The sequence below is a fragment of the Rhopalosiphum maidis genome, chromosome 1, assembly GCF_003676215.2.
Source record: "Rhopalosiphum maidis isolate BTI-1 chromosome 1, ASM367621v3, whole genome shotgun sequence".
NCBI classification, from domain to species: Eukaryota; Metazoa; Arthropoda; class Insecta; order Hemiptera; family Aphididae; genus Rhopalosiphum; species Rhopalosiphum maidis.
In genome coordinates this window covers 28,666,409-28,682,382 of record NC_040877.1, presented here as the reverse complement: position 1 = coordinate 28,682,382, position 15,974 = coordinate 28,666,409, and the positions used below count along the sequence as shown (strand labels likewise).

The following is a 15,974-nucleotide window of genomic DNA, read 5'->3' as shown; positions in this document are numbered from 1 at the left end:
GAGGCCTTTACGTTGTGTAGACATATACACTGCTATTAAAATATAATAATTATTGATAATTGAAACGCAGATGAAATAAAAGGTCCTTTAGATATGAAACGTCGCGCCATTTTTCTTCTTTTAATATGATTCATTATACCATAAATACCTTCAAAAAACAAATACGTATTATATGATATATAATTGATTGCAGCCGATCAATAATATTAAACGTTTTTCTTCTTCTTTTCCACCCTTCGATAAAACCAACTAGATTTTCACCAATATTTTTAACCGTCATAACTATTGCGTGCGTTTCTCTACTTCATAAATATCGCTCAAACTCGATACCTACGTAACATTATTGATTTAACGTTAAGCACTTCGTTTGATCGTTTAATTTTTTATTCAATTCAGAGAACGCTTTCATTCTTCCGAGAATTCACTTACCCGTATTATTGTCAGTACCCACGATTCTTAATACCTATATATTATTATTTACGATTTAGTTCACCAGCGGCCGACTGTCGTTTTAAATTTCGGTATTTTTCTTCAATGATCATAAACGAAAAACGTAGGCCACAATTCCACAACTGTTATTATTTATTATGATTGCAAGTTCTTTTCTGAAACCACCACTCGGGAGAAAATCTGTCGCGATAAAATAATCAACTTTCGTTGTAGCAAAACAAAAAATATAATAATAGTTATTGGGTCTACTTTTGTCTGTAGTAATTAAAATCACATGTTGGAACTTGCGTTTTTGAGAAAAATAGTCCTGCAACTATAGTAAAACTGCCGAATGATCATTGTTGTCCAACAGTATATATACATAGGTAGCTAGGTAATTAGGTATAGCGCATCAAAAACAATAAAACGGTCATTTTAATATTGATTAACATTTCTTTTGTTAAAAGTTCTAAGTAATAAATTTGAAATATTTTGATTGTATCACATGAGAATAATGAAAAAATTTTATCTATGTAGATACTACTACTACTACTACTACTATTATGAGAGTGCTTATATTTTTTTGACAGAAAAAAAAATCATTTTTTTATCAACATATTAAATACTTATGTTACGATATAATAATACTATTAAATATGAATATACACGGAACCTTTATATTATGCGAGTATAATGTATTAAAAATTATTATATTATGTGGTAGACATTTTCACTCTATTTTTTCTATATTTAATCATATCAAAACTAAAACTGTTTTTGAATATTTAAAATCTTTATTAGACTTATACATTATATTATATACAAACATAATATTTATTATTAATGTACATAATTTTGGAGTAAATTATGTTTAAGTTATTTGTAAAACATTGGCTTGACCAATTTTTCGGTGTTACAAGTTACCTAAATAGAGTAAAGAAAATTTAACTGTAATAAAGCAACAATGTATGTTTCAGCAGTTTTAAGATTTAGGACCATTTTTCATTTTTTGCTTTTTGATATACTATAAAAGAAATATATATATATATTACACAATACAAATAAGCATGTATTTTATAATTTTGTTTTTACATTATTAAACTGAAATATGGCATAACAATAATATATTATACAATAATGTAATTTTAGTTGTTTGAAAATTTTTCTAAAATAATATTATGAACTTCAAAAAGAAAAATTTTATTTTAATGATAATGTTTTGTTATAAAAAAGTTAATAAATAATAAATTATATTATTGAACAATTTTTTTTTTATATAGATAAATAGCTTAAAATATATATTATGTAATAGTTGTAAGAACGGTTAAACTTAAAGAGTGTGTGATTAAGTGACTTAGTCAGAGAACTAGAGAAAACAAACTTAATTTACCAATATGACATTTTAGGTAAATGAAAGTATTACAATTAACAATCATATTTTCTATTCAGATTAAGATTGAACAGCTTTCATGTTCGAAGACTTTGACATGGATTATTATCTGCCCCCCCCCCCCTAAGCTATGTATTCAATCTTTGGTTTGAAAATCATTTGACAGCTGTTGTTTGATTATCGATGATTGTAATGTACCCGTCTATATCGAATCATAAATTGTAGTAGTCAGTAAATTAGTGAGTATATGCAGACTCAATGACTTTTGGTCAGCCGAGCGGGTCAATCTTCAACTGAATTAAGTATGATTGTTTTATACTAAATTAGATTGATTATTGACAGGTAATTATTATATAAACACAGATCTTGGGAGTAATTTTTTATGCAAAAACACCAAAATAGGTTAAAAAATGTATAAAGGGATACGTCTGGTTAATTGAGAAAAAAATATTTATTCAAATACGTAAAAGCTGGGTACAAAGTAGAGACAAAATATAGTATTAAAAGATAGTCAAATCAGATTAAATAATGTCTAACTTAAATTAAAAATAGTCATAATTGTCTAACTTAAATTAAAAATAGTCATAGTTGTCTAACTTAAAAAATAAATAATAAGATACATACATATTATATGTATACAAAAAATATTAAATCAAAAAAATGTCAAATTAATCAAAACTAGTTTGTATTCAAATATTTTTCAGTTATCACTTAATTAATATCCGGTATGCACAATTCAAAAAAATAATAATAATGAAAAAATATTACATTTAAATGCTGTACATTTATAATAATATACAACAAAATATAAATATTTAGATCATTTTAAAATTAAATGAAAAAAAAAAAAAACAAATCAGTCTAAGATAATGTACTAATAATATAGTAACTAAATATGTAATTTTTATTATTGCATGCTATTTGAAGCATGAAATTATATATTTTAAATTAATGTTAAGTTTTTAACATTAAAAACAGTAAAATAAAACTAAGTATATATAAATTATAAATAAAATATGTAAAAAGTATTCTAGAGTAAATTTTAAATAATGAATACTCTTTATCATTACTTACATTATAATAGTACAATTAGTCATAATTACAAGTCTACAAATATAATCCTTACTTCTTTATAGAAAAAAATAATATGGAATAGGTAATTTTTAGGTTAATAGCTATTAGGATTACTTGTTTAATAGAACTACAGATATTAAATAATTAATATAAATAACAATATTGGAATCTAATATAATATTAAAGTAAAATTTGATGTACAACTATATTTTTAGTTATAACATTATTGAATTTATGTGATATTCACATTTTATTGTATATTATTATCTATCATCATTTGATTCAAATCTGGTTTTTCTTCAACTACACATTGCATGTAATCGTCGTTGGTATACTCTATTTCTTGTTCAGAATAATCATAGTTAGAAACTTCTTGTTCTGGACATTGCGCACTACTTCTTGTATCAACACCTAAAACTCCTGGTGCTTGAAAATATCTATTATGATTCATTTCAAACACTTTGACATCATTATCATCATCATCATCTCTGATGACGATGATGATTCTTCATAGTTATCATTTTGATTAGTATGTTCTTCTACAACATTTTCTATAATAATATTTTCAGAATTATAATTCGAATCAATGATTTCTGGTTTTACTGTAAACAAAGGTGATGCTTTAGGCATTTTAGGTAAATGTTCAGTATACTCTATTTCACTTTTAAAGTCAGTTAGACATCTTGGACAGTAGATTAATGAATCAGATCGGCAAGTAAAACCTAGCAAAGTCATATGATGTAAAAAAGTATATTTATCATAGAAAAAGTTATGGCAATTGTTACAAAGAAAGTTATAAGTTTTGAGCATGCATTGTCTACTTGTATTACACATTATTTTTGAAGTACCGGGAAGTGCTTCATTGTCTGTACAATTTTTAATCACCTGTTCTTTTGAACTTTCTTCATCAAATTCCATTCGTTGTAAAACTTTAATTTTTTCGTCAGGTCCCATTGCATATCTCATTTTTAATTGAAAGTATATACAATTAGAGGTTGCATGTATTACAGCTAAATTATCATCACATGTTTGATAAGTACAATTAATACATTTCTTATAAGCTTTGTCATCAATAGTAATCACATTAAATGATTTGCAGAACATAAAATGATTGCGGAAGTTACTTGCAGACAACTTTGTAAAAATACATTTGCAATAAGCACATCCAAAATAATTTAATTTCTTATCACCAATTTTCATAGTATTTGTGCAATTTTCAATATGCTCGACAAATTTATTGAATAAATAGTTGTTATTACACAGAGGGCATAATTTTATTCCTGAATCTTTTAATGTAATTATATTGTTATGTTTTTTCCTACTATGTTCAACATATTCTTTCGCCGTACTAAAATATTGGGAACAATTATAATGTGTACACTTATAACTTCCTGCATCTTCTTCATTTACCTCAGTTTTTGCTACTTTGCTAGTTAAAATAACATCATCTTTTACGTCAATCGGTTCAATTTTGCATTTATTTGGAAGCATAACAAACGAATCTGATTTTTTTAAGATATGTGATTGATCTTTGCTTGTGACCAAAATTATATTATGATTTATAAGTTTATGAAGAACAAATTTATTCATTGTTGCAAAGTTAAGCGAACAGCACTTTAATAAATCTGATAAATTTTGGTGAACATGGTTTTTTATAATTGATCTTCTCGGACCATTTAAGACAGCCATGCATTTACGACAAAAATAAGATGTACTGTTGAGATTGAAATGAGTACGGTAATGTGCAATAAAAACCTCTTTATTGGGAAACACAGTGTTGCAATCATCAATTAAACAGGCAAAGGGTTTGGAATGTTTATTACAAAACATTATATTTGAATATATATTTCTTGATACATCAGTATACTCGTAAGTGCAAAATATACAAACACATTCTACTTTAAAAGATGCAGTTCTGACAAATCTTTCTGGAGGAAACGAATTACTTGTAATTGCATTTACCTTTGTGTACCATATTGGTTCAATTCCCGTTGATGAAGGTGTTGGTTGAATAATTTCTGTGGATGTTGATGTAAAGGGAATAATTTCTGTTGATGTTGATGTAAAGGGAATAATTTCTGTCGATGTTGATGTAAAGGGAATAATTTCTGTTAATGTTGATGTGAAGGGAATAATTTCTGTTGATGTGAAGGGAATCATTTCTGTTGATGTTGATGTGAAGGGAATCATTTCTGTTGATGTTGATGTGAAGGGAATAATTTTGTTTGAACTTGGTACAAATGGAATAATTTCTGTTGAATTTGATGTGGATGGAAAATCTGATGGATATTGAACAGATTCTATACCTCTTGATGGAATTTGTATAATGGATGCTGATGTAGATTGTTGATTAGATTCATCAATAGATTGAATCATATCATTGGATGTAGATGTGGATTGAATTTCGCGCACATGCATTGACCTTTTTCTTTTCTTGGATTTTGATGCTTTTTGCTTCTTTTTTGAAATAATTAGGCATCGTTTTTTATTTACAACTTGGGAAGAAGAAACAGATGACATATACTCGTATTTCTATAGAAAATAAAACCATAACAATAAATATAAATAAGTATTAACCACAGATACAATAGCCAAATTGGTTTAAATGTTGAAAGTGGTAAAACGGAAAGAGCTCTAATTAAAGAAATCTGTGTTTAAAATTTTTGTACATTGAAATATGAAATGACAATAACTAAAAATTAATAAATAAATTGGATTTTATAATAGACCTATTAACTAGTTTATAGCTCTTCAGTCGTTATCAATGATAAAACTGTAAAACGGATAAAAATGTTGAAAGTAAGAAAAAAAACAAGAAAAGTCTGCCATTTCTAACTTTAAAATATAACATCGAAAACGTCTTTGATTACAACAGTCATTTTACCATTCAACATTAAAACTAATTGTCTATCCAGTTTTATTATATCTGTCATTATATCAAAATTGTATACCGTGTGACTGCGGAAACATGGTACACTTTATCACTCATTACCCTATAAATATTTTTCAATTCTGTTTGCAGAATATTAAACTAGACTAATGGATCACAAATTTAAACTTGTGTATTTTGTGCATGCGCAAAACAACTCTATTTTTTTTTTTTAATGTCAACACGTATTTTAAATATCATTTTGGAATTTTGATCCATAAACTTGTATTATAAACCCGAAATTGGTGAAATTACAGCTAGGTAGATTTTTAAAATAAATGTATCAAATTTGATTTTTTTTTTTTGTATGTATTTTTTGTTCTAGCTCCATAGGATTATGATTCATTACACATTTACAATTAAAATAATAAATTTAGAATTTTATTTTCGGGATAATAAATTATGTAATTTATAATAATATGGTATTTAGAACAGAAAAATTGAATACATTTAAAAAAAAATATATAATTTGCTCTAATTTCACCAATTTGAGTGTATAATACCAGTTGATGGATCAAAATTGCTTGAAAAAAATTGATTAATTCAAAATGGGTGTTGCCATTATAAAAATTTAAGTTATAGGAATTTATGATCCATTAGTCTAGTTAAATATCCTGCAAACAAAACTGAAAAATATTTACTAAGTAATGAGTGATAAAAGTATCCTGTTTTGGCGGACACACAGTATTATATTAACTCTGTTGACTCAAAACATCAAATCCAAAAAACAGCCGTTTTGGGGGATGAATACTATATATCAGCGGTTCTTAACCTGTGGACAGCAGCCCCTTGGGGGTCTGTGATACTCATGTTGGGGTCCACGACAGCTTTAAGAATATTAAAAATAAAATAATTTATATATCAGTTATATGAAAAATTAAGTTTAATAAAAATAATTATTATAATATCAGATGCTATGTAAAAAAAAGGGTATTCAACAAAAAATTGGTAGGGATCTGCGATTTCTAAAAACCTTTCATCGGGGGTCCGTGTTCTACAAAAGGTTAAGAACCGCTGCTATATATTAAAAATAGGATACAAGTCTACCATGTATAAAATATTTAGCTTAGTTAAAATATATAAAGATTTGTTTTAGATTTGAAATGTTTTGAATGAACAGTGACGATACTTTATATGTGATGTATAATAGCTGTATGTTAATCTTTCTATACTCTTTTCCAGGGGTCTTCAACTTTTTTGGACTCACAACCCACATAAGCTTTGTAAAAAAAGAAAAGAAACTAAAACTGATTAATGCTTTGTAGCAGTACTAACTTATACTGTGATTTGACATCCCTATATACTATACTAGTTTTACACTAAAGTACCTTAGTACAAGTTATGAATTTTAAAAGATGTATAAATTTACAATTTTTAAATACTCATAACTTAATTTTAAATTAAAACATAATAAAACGCTTAAGAGATGTCCTAGATAATGTTCTTAACTTTAAATTTTATAAGAGGTTATTTCACTCTAAATTAAAAAATTGATATGTTTATAGTTATTATTGTGAACTTAAAATTTACTATGTTGCGTGTTGGTTAGAGATAAAAAAATATTATGCTGACATCATCTTAAATAAGTTATTCTGGTTACTTCCAAGATATACACACAGCACCTATTAACAGTGACACAACTCCAAAGAAATGTCCAAGTTTTTTTATAAGTACTTTTAATTTAAAAAAAAAAAAAACTGAAAAATTATTCATCTTTAACTGAGCCTAGGATCTGTAAAAAATTCATTATTAAATATTCTATGTTATTGTTTTAAATCCATTTTTAAATAGTTAAACAATTTAGCTATTATTATTATTACTATTTTTTTAGTTTCTAGTTTCATGCTTTCTAGCATAACTATTTGATATTTTAATTTTTGTGTTTTAAAGGAACTGCTTCTATCTCCTATAGGCTTCCTAGGGCCACCAAGTTATACCACTGCCTACAAAGTAAAAATTAACTCAATTGCATATATAGTATACATTCATCACTTTAAATTGAGTCTTGTTAGGAGAATAACCTTAGGTATATATAGATAACTGAAATGTCTATATAAACCTAAAACATGCCTATCAACCTCTAATTATCATCAACATACTTTTTCAGCTAAATAATTCACTACCGTTTGACATGCGTTAGCTTGATCGACGTGTCCTCGCCATACATCAATATTTTCCATGCAACGTTGACATAACTTAGTAGATTTGCCTCTGTGTATATCATCACGTTTAACCTAAAAAATATAATTTCATTAAAAATTAAGTTTTTTGTCAAATAATATTTTACTTATGTTTTGTTTTGGTATAATTGTATTCAATTAAATGATAACTTTAATATAATTTTTATTTTTAATTATTATTTTCTCTTGTCAACACATTTCCAATATGTTTACTTCTTGGCTTAACTGTAACTATGATTTTAGGTCTAATAAAAAATAAAAATAAAAATGTGAGGAAATGGCATATAAAAACCCACTCCAAAAAAAACTTAATTAACTTATAATTAATTTATCATAATGGAAAACTTATTAGTTTTCTTTATTATATTATGTCATATTTATTTTTTTAAATAATTGTAAAAAAAATTCAATTTCATTTATATAAAATTATGTAGATGATACGATACAAATTATTCAATATTATTATTAAATTTAAAAAAAATTGTGTTGTTATTAGTTTATTCTGGTACAAACAATTAACAAAATCTGTCAAACATCAAAATAGCTGACAATCTTTATGAAGCACTTGGCTTTGATTAGGACAACATTGAAAAAATACTCAGATTTTTGAAGTTAAATAAGCTAATAATATAAACTATATAATTTAATAATAATATAATCATTTACACTTGGCTCAAATTTCTTTATACATTATTGTCATTATTTTTTTATTTTATTATCTTCTTTTGGTACAAAATATACATTTTATATTTATCACCCTAACTGTATAAGTTCTCTTGAAAAAAAAATATTGTTTTTTTTGAAAATCTAATGAATTTAAAGTGATTTTGCATTACTTTATGTTTCCAGTAGCTAATTAGATGAATATCTTATATTTTTTGATATGAATTTCAAATGATTGAAATTTGAAATTTTTAAATGGTTCTCATTAATTATACTTATTTTGAAAAAAAGTTTTGCTTAGAATTCTACCTATTTGTTCTTTCAGAATTTGTCACCAGCTCTAAGAGATTGACTTTTGGGGCTATCCAACAGTTAGAACATGTAGATTTCTATACTTTCTCGTATTATAAGAGTATACTTATGCCGTGTTCAATGTGAAGAAGTCTGATACAGCAAAAACCAAAACAGCTTGTATTTATCTGCACCTGATGCATGCAACGCATTACGATAAAATAGCATGATAATAATAGAAATCGTACTGATATACCGCATTTTACGGATATATGTTGGAGACGGCGTTAAGGGCCAAACAAATGTGCAGTTACCAGACTTCGCCTCCTAAAACTGTCATCTAATCAAACCTTGATATTTTAGATAACTATCACACACCAAAAACTCACACATTTCAAATATAAATGATATAATAAAATTTAATCTTTAATGAATATAATTGAATAGGCTTGTGATAAAAAAGCGGTAAGTGAAACAGTAAACAAAGATATTTTTTTTTCAAATATCTAGCCAACAGCTGTTTTTGTTTGAATGCTTATCTTGTGTAATATCATCTCATGGTAGGCGCAATCGCCACCAAACACACATTCGTTTAGCCTTGACTCTTGAGTGCCAATTTCTTAAAATCATTTTAATATTCCAACAATATCGAAAAATGAAAGCTGCTGATAATAAAATTTGATTTAATCAAAGTATAATCAGACTGAAACTGGCAAATATGGGTTTTACTGCCTAAGGTTACTCTTATATAAGACAGGATATTGGATTTACTAATTAAAAGATCTGATTTTTTACAAGTTTATGTCAACTAAATTTTAGAACAAAAATGAAATTAGTCTATTACATGATTTCTTTTAGAATTTTTAATAAAATATATAGTATTTAATACCTGAAGAATTAAGTGTTTCGCCTTTGAGTTATTCGTATTAAAAAAATCAATTAAAAATAAGAGATATAAGTAATTTTTTTAAGAGCTGATTACATAATCTAACCAGAGTATACTCTATGTTAAATTAAAATATATATTTTAATTGACCTTTTTTTTTGCTCTCTATACTTTGGCTCACTAAATTTTAATTTTCTAAAAATTGACCCTCTAATAAATTTTAGTTGCCCATCCCTGATATACAATATAGTTGAGAACATTATCTATAAAATGTTTTTTTTTTTTTGAGATCACTTAGGTATATGAAAAAATTTCTAATTGTTTAAAAATTCATTATTTTTGTGTAATTTCCATATTGAAAAATAAAAACAATATTTCATAGCCAAAATTCTTTTTAATATATGGTGAAAATGTGTGATTTCTTAGTTATAAATTACAACTGTAGTTTTCTCGGTTCTTACTTATGCAAAACAGTTACAAACAAAATGAAAACTTAGAATTCAAAATAACCTTCTTTTTAATCAAATTATCCAAGTTATATTAATATGAAAAAAAAACACATCTATAAAAGACTGTTAATTAATAGTTTTAATTTTAAATTCTAAAATATTATTTATTATTTAGTAGATATCAGAAAAAATATTTTGTTAGCCAATTGGTAATCACCAAATCACCAACAAGAAAACCTAATATAGAAGAGCACATTTGCAAGTATATGATGTCTCTTTTTAACTTGCTATACTTTTCAACTATAATTAATATAGATATATATATTGTCTAGATAATATTCTTACCTTTAAATTTAATAATAGGTAAATTTACTCTAATATTAAAATTAACATCACAAAATGTATTCTATAAATTTTGTTATGATGTACGTTAGTAAGATAAAGACTACACATGCGGGTATGGCGTCCTCTTAACTATTAAACATGTACTTAGTTGTTTTATGTTTATAAATACAAATAATCCACCATTAGATGAATAGGAATCAAAAAATTATGTTAGTAGTTGGTTAGTAAATCATAAGACTACCAAAGATACAAGAAACAAAAAAAAATTATGTCAAGGAACTAGGAACAAGAGGAGAAAAAAAGTTAATGGAAAATACTTTAGCTTATACTACCTAATAATTATAAATAAAAATTATTATAATATATGTTATTATTATATTTATTTGAGTAAGTCCTTTTATTGTTATTAAATCCATACACCACATAGACAAATCGCATAATTTTTTTTTAGTTTTTGAGTAATCTTATAGAGTAATATCACCCATTATAAAAAAGATAGAAAATAATATTTTAGAGGGTATGACGAATCGATTTATCTAAATATTGTCTCAAAACAATTTAAAAATCATTTAAATTTACTACATTTTTTTATTTATTTTGAAAGTCGAATACAAAATCAAATAACAGTAAAATATAAAACTGATATGACATACTCTCAAAAATATTATCCTCTATAATGTTTGTAATAGGCGATTTTACTCTAAAATTCTTCAAAACTCTTAAAAAAATGATTTTAAGGGAAAGCACTTTATCTATGTTGCACGTAGGTCTGAGAAAAAAACAAATATTGTGCTGATATCCTAAAATAAAAAAATATCCATGTATTGTTTCTTCAAACCAATACGAGATTTATTTATGGGGTACAATCAAAATATCAAATACTAAAGAGATCTGAATTGTCCAATCAAAAATACTCGCTCTCTCATTACTAACGTTCCTTACTATGTTTCAATTGATTGTCAATATTATACTGATCTACACGTTCACAATAAAAAAATGGCAAAAATTCTATAACTATATATACAGAATGATTCTTTTATCATGATCTACTCATTATTTCAAAAAGTATTCATGTTATTGAAAATATTTTTATACATTGTTTTAAATTGTTAAAAAATCTACTTATTTTTGAAAATTTTTTTTTAAGTTTTATATTTTTTTGAATGAAAACATAGTTTTAATTTCATATTTCAAACCAGAATATTTTTCTGAGTATATTGATACATAAAAATCTAATTTAGAGCGAGTATTTTACGAGTTATAACTATTTAAAGTTTTGATGCGCAGAGAGGAGTGGTACGAGGTTATCCTGCAAAATGTTTGTCCACTACTCCGCAGGTCTAAACTTAAATACGTAAAATTCATAAACTACTCGCTCTAAATTCAATTTTTATGTATCAAAATATTCAAAAAATTATTTTGCTTTGGAATATGAAATTAAAACTATGTTGTCATTCAAAAAAGTAAAAAACTTAAAAAAAAATGTTTTCAAAAACATAAATTCTTATTGAAATAATGAGGGATTCATGATAAAAGAATCACCCTGTATATATAAAACACTCAACTCAAATAAAAAAATGTATCCTGTCATTCACGCACAACATATTATAGTTGCTAATAAATATATATTGTATATCTGACAAATTGATGTATTTAAATGTTAAAATTTATTTGTAAATGGATGTAATTAAAGTAAATTAAGTTTTTGATTTAGTAAAAATAATAGTTATATTTTCAAGACAGGAGGCTTTAATCAATCTCAATTGAAACAAGAATTGTTTTTAAAAGTAGATTAGTAGGTAAAAAATAATTTAATTTTAAATATCAGATTCTGGCTCACTATATTATATAGAGCTTACTGCTCAATAACAAAATTGTAAATGCTTTTCTTCATCCCCTGTAAAAAAACTCGTGAACGAATTTGGATTTATTTTGTTATTTTATTACATTCTATGAAAAGATGCTTACTTCAGCTTCCGTGCCCAATAACACATAGAACAATTTAGAGATAACAACACTTCTAAGAGTGCGAGTGGTAGGCTCAACATTTTATACATTAATTTATTTAACCTATAGCTTATTGATATTACATAAATTAATTTTACATTATACAACAGAGGTCACCAATTAATATTTTTGAAGTGCCACATAAGGAATCTAAAAATTTTTCATCAAAAACATAAGTACATATTTCCATTATTTAAAAACCAATAATATTTAACAAAAATAATAAATTACAATCATAACACATATAAAATGTCGTAATATGTGTTATTTATTCTTTGTCTGCGAGCTGGATAAAATGTGTTGGCGGGCCGCCATTTGGTGACCCATGTTATACAATATGTTAAATTATTTTGATAAAATTAGAAAATCAATGAAACAACTTAATACTACCCTACTAAATTGCCTGTACATTTTTATTAATATTATACATTAATTTGCCATAAAGATAATGAGATACACGGGACATGCCATTTATGAATAATATAAGCAACAGCCTATGTGCTGTCATTGGATGATTTTTTCAATAAATATAGGTACATGCTATTGTTTTAATATTATTTGTTTAGTACTCAGGCTGATTGTACTACTAATTTATAGATAGTATATCATTTAAAAAAATATAAGTTTTGATTCCTTTTCATAGATGAAAACTTAAATTAATTATAAAATGAAACTTAATTTATGAGCAACTATTTAAAATTAATATTGCTGCCAATGTTTATCATTTAATTTATATTAGCTAAATAAAGTAAACACAATTCATACACTACTAGAACAATATTGCAATAATAATAATGTTTAATTTACACATTTGTCATTAGATAATATCAAGTATGTTGCGGGTTATAAGATTTCAGTAGTGCTAACCAATTTTTTTGTACTAACCGATGTCCTATAATCCGTAAATTTTTATTAATACTATTCATGTTTAAGTAGCACACAATTTTAGCAGAATACAACTAACTATATTGTGTAAAGGTAGTTCCGTGGCCAATGTCTAGACCCTATAGTTTTGTTATCCGACACTGCAAGGAAACAATGCCTTAAGATATTTAATTATTTCAAAAGACTCAACAACCATACATTAACACTTAAAGCTGGGCAGTAACTAATTAAAAAGTTAATATAACTCCCAACTAAACTAGTTAAAAAAATAGTATGTAGAATAATTGTAATCTAATTTAGTTATTGTGTAAAAATTAAATTTATTAGAAATGTTGTAGGTATTATGAATTATATTTTTTGCATTGATTTTTGTTATTTTATTTTAAACATATTAAAATCAAATAATACTGCAATTGTAAATACAAGCACGGCAAGAAAATATTATTATCGTCATGGTCATCAGAATTGTCAAGACAAAACCAGTCTGTTAATTAGAAATAGTAATAACAATAAAAATACATAATGTAAACAAGTCATTATCCTTCCGATGAGTAAATGTTGGTGAGCAATTAAAGGAATTAAAATTTTGTAGAAAACAACTCAAACTACCTATTTAAAAGTTACTGAACTTGCCCAGCTTTGTTACCAGTATTATGGCAATATGAATAGGGTGCAATACTATAGTAGGTAAGTACCTGGTGTGCAGTGCACATCAACCAAATGATAAACGTCGTAGATGCACCTGATGTTACATGCCAACCAAGATTGTACAAAAAATGGTTAGATTCCACTTAACGCCAAATGGTTTATAACAAAAGGAACAGCACGATAGGATTACTAGAAAAAAATACGAAATAAACGTGATAAACGTGATCCACTCACCTCCACTTTATAATATTCTCTGACGAACTGAGCAAGAAAAGGTTCGTTGGGCCCAAACACATCAATAAACACTTGGCGTCTTTCGCTTAGGCAAACGCGGCACATTCTGAGCGGGCTGATGAAAATTCTATTGATTTGAGCATTGGAACTGGAAGCCATCGTTGCTGTCGACTAGTTGAAAAATGGATGTGGGAACCGACGGTGTCGATTCCAAGTATCCGTCGCAGCACTACGTTACACAACTGTTGAACGTTGAATTATAGTCGACTTGGAACGGAACACAAGCCAGAACAGAAAAAACAAAGATGCTGAGCAGAAGAAACAGTTGTGTGAGAATACCGGCAAGATTTAGCAAGGAATGACTGGAAACCAATAACCAAATGGCTGGGTGAACGCTTAAGGCTCAAACAACGGCATCCGAAATTGGTGGGGTATGCATACAGCAGCTGCTATATTTTAATGATCATGAGTGAGAGGGAATACACGGTTGTTGGTGGCGTCTGGCTTGTTTACGCATATTTTCATCCACGGTAAGAATGGCGGCCGGCGGGTACATGAACTACTGACGCGCGGTATGATGCGTTCCAAAGACGATGGAAAACCTATCAAATTTTTAACACAATATACCTTGTTCCAGGAATTTAGCGGTAATTTGAAATTTGAATCTTAACGATTTGTGACTTGTTAATAGTAATGCGATTCGATTAAACCTAAAACCGCAGGAATGCAAGAGCATCATTTGAGCTTTAACATTAATTTTATAATGAATTTCATACTATATTATTTGGTGTAACTTTAAATTACTTATATTTTTTTTTTTACTTTGTGATTAAATTGAAAATAGAAAACGAAAATACTTTTTCTCAAGTAAATACTTTATACAGCTAGTGGCATGCCACAAGTTGAAACAATTGTCTTTATAAAACATAAAGACAATTGTTTCAAAACCAAAATTGGTGGGTAGGTAACAGACAATGGATTTAGTATGATAAAAAGTTTTTATTAATTTTAAATGAAAAAAGTATTGTAAATTAACAGCTGTGGGAGCTTTTAAATGCATTGATAATGATCATAGTTCCTTAGTAAATAAATCAAAAACCACTTGTCTTTACCTCAATTCAAGCACTGATTATTGATTACAAGTAAAATATAAAATTATGATTGAAAGAAATATCGATTTAAAAAAATATATTATATTAAAATCAGTATGATGAATTTATGATTTTTATATGTTTATCAAGAAGTGTAATACAAATAATACATAATAATATAAATTCACAAAACATTATTTTAGAATTTTAGATTCTGAGCGAAGTGAGGAATGTATTGATTTTACAATGATGTGTTTTATTTTTATTTTTGTATCTGCCATTATGTTTTGGAGTAGAAATAATGCTTTGATTTTTGACTTCAGCCCCTCTTTGAAAAGGAATTTCATGTAATTGGTCAAAAGTAAACAATTTCCAGTAGTTTTCAAAATTGTTAGGAAAAACTCTAAAAAATTGACGGAAAAACGGGAATTTTTACGTATAATCAGTTTTCGACAAAATCGAAATTTTGATTT

The 15,974-nt window shown here is 26.4% G+C and overlaps 1 protein-coding gene across 1 annotated transcript; it reads right to left on the bottom strand.

Moving 5' to 3' along the window:
• Nucleotides 1–2,911: 2,911 nt before the first annotated feature.
• LOC113560536 lies at nucleotides 2,912–14,900 on the bottom strand. The gene is given in 4 exon segments (XM_026966467.1): nucleotides 2,912–3,335; nucleotides 3,338–5,425; nucleotides 7,922–8,056; nucleotides 14,411–14,900. Coding segments are annotated over 4 exon segments (2,574 nt in total). The 5' UTR covers nucleotides 14,570–14,900; the 3' UTR covers nucleotides 2,912–3,143.
• Between the last annotated feature and the right edge of the window lie 1,074 nt (nucleotides 14,901–15,974).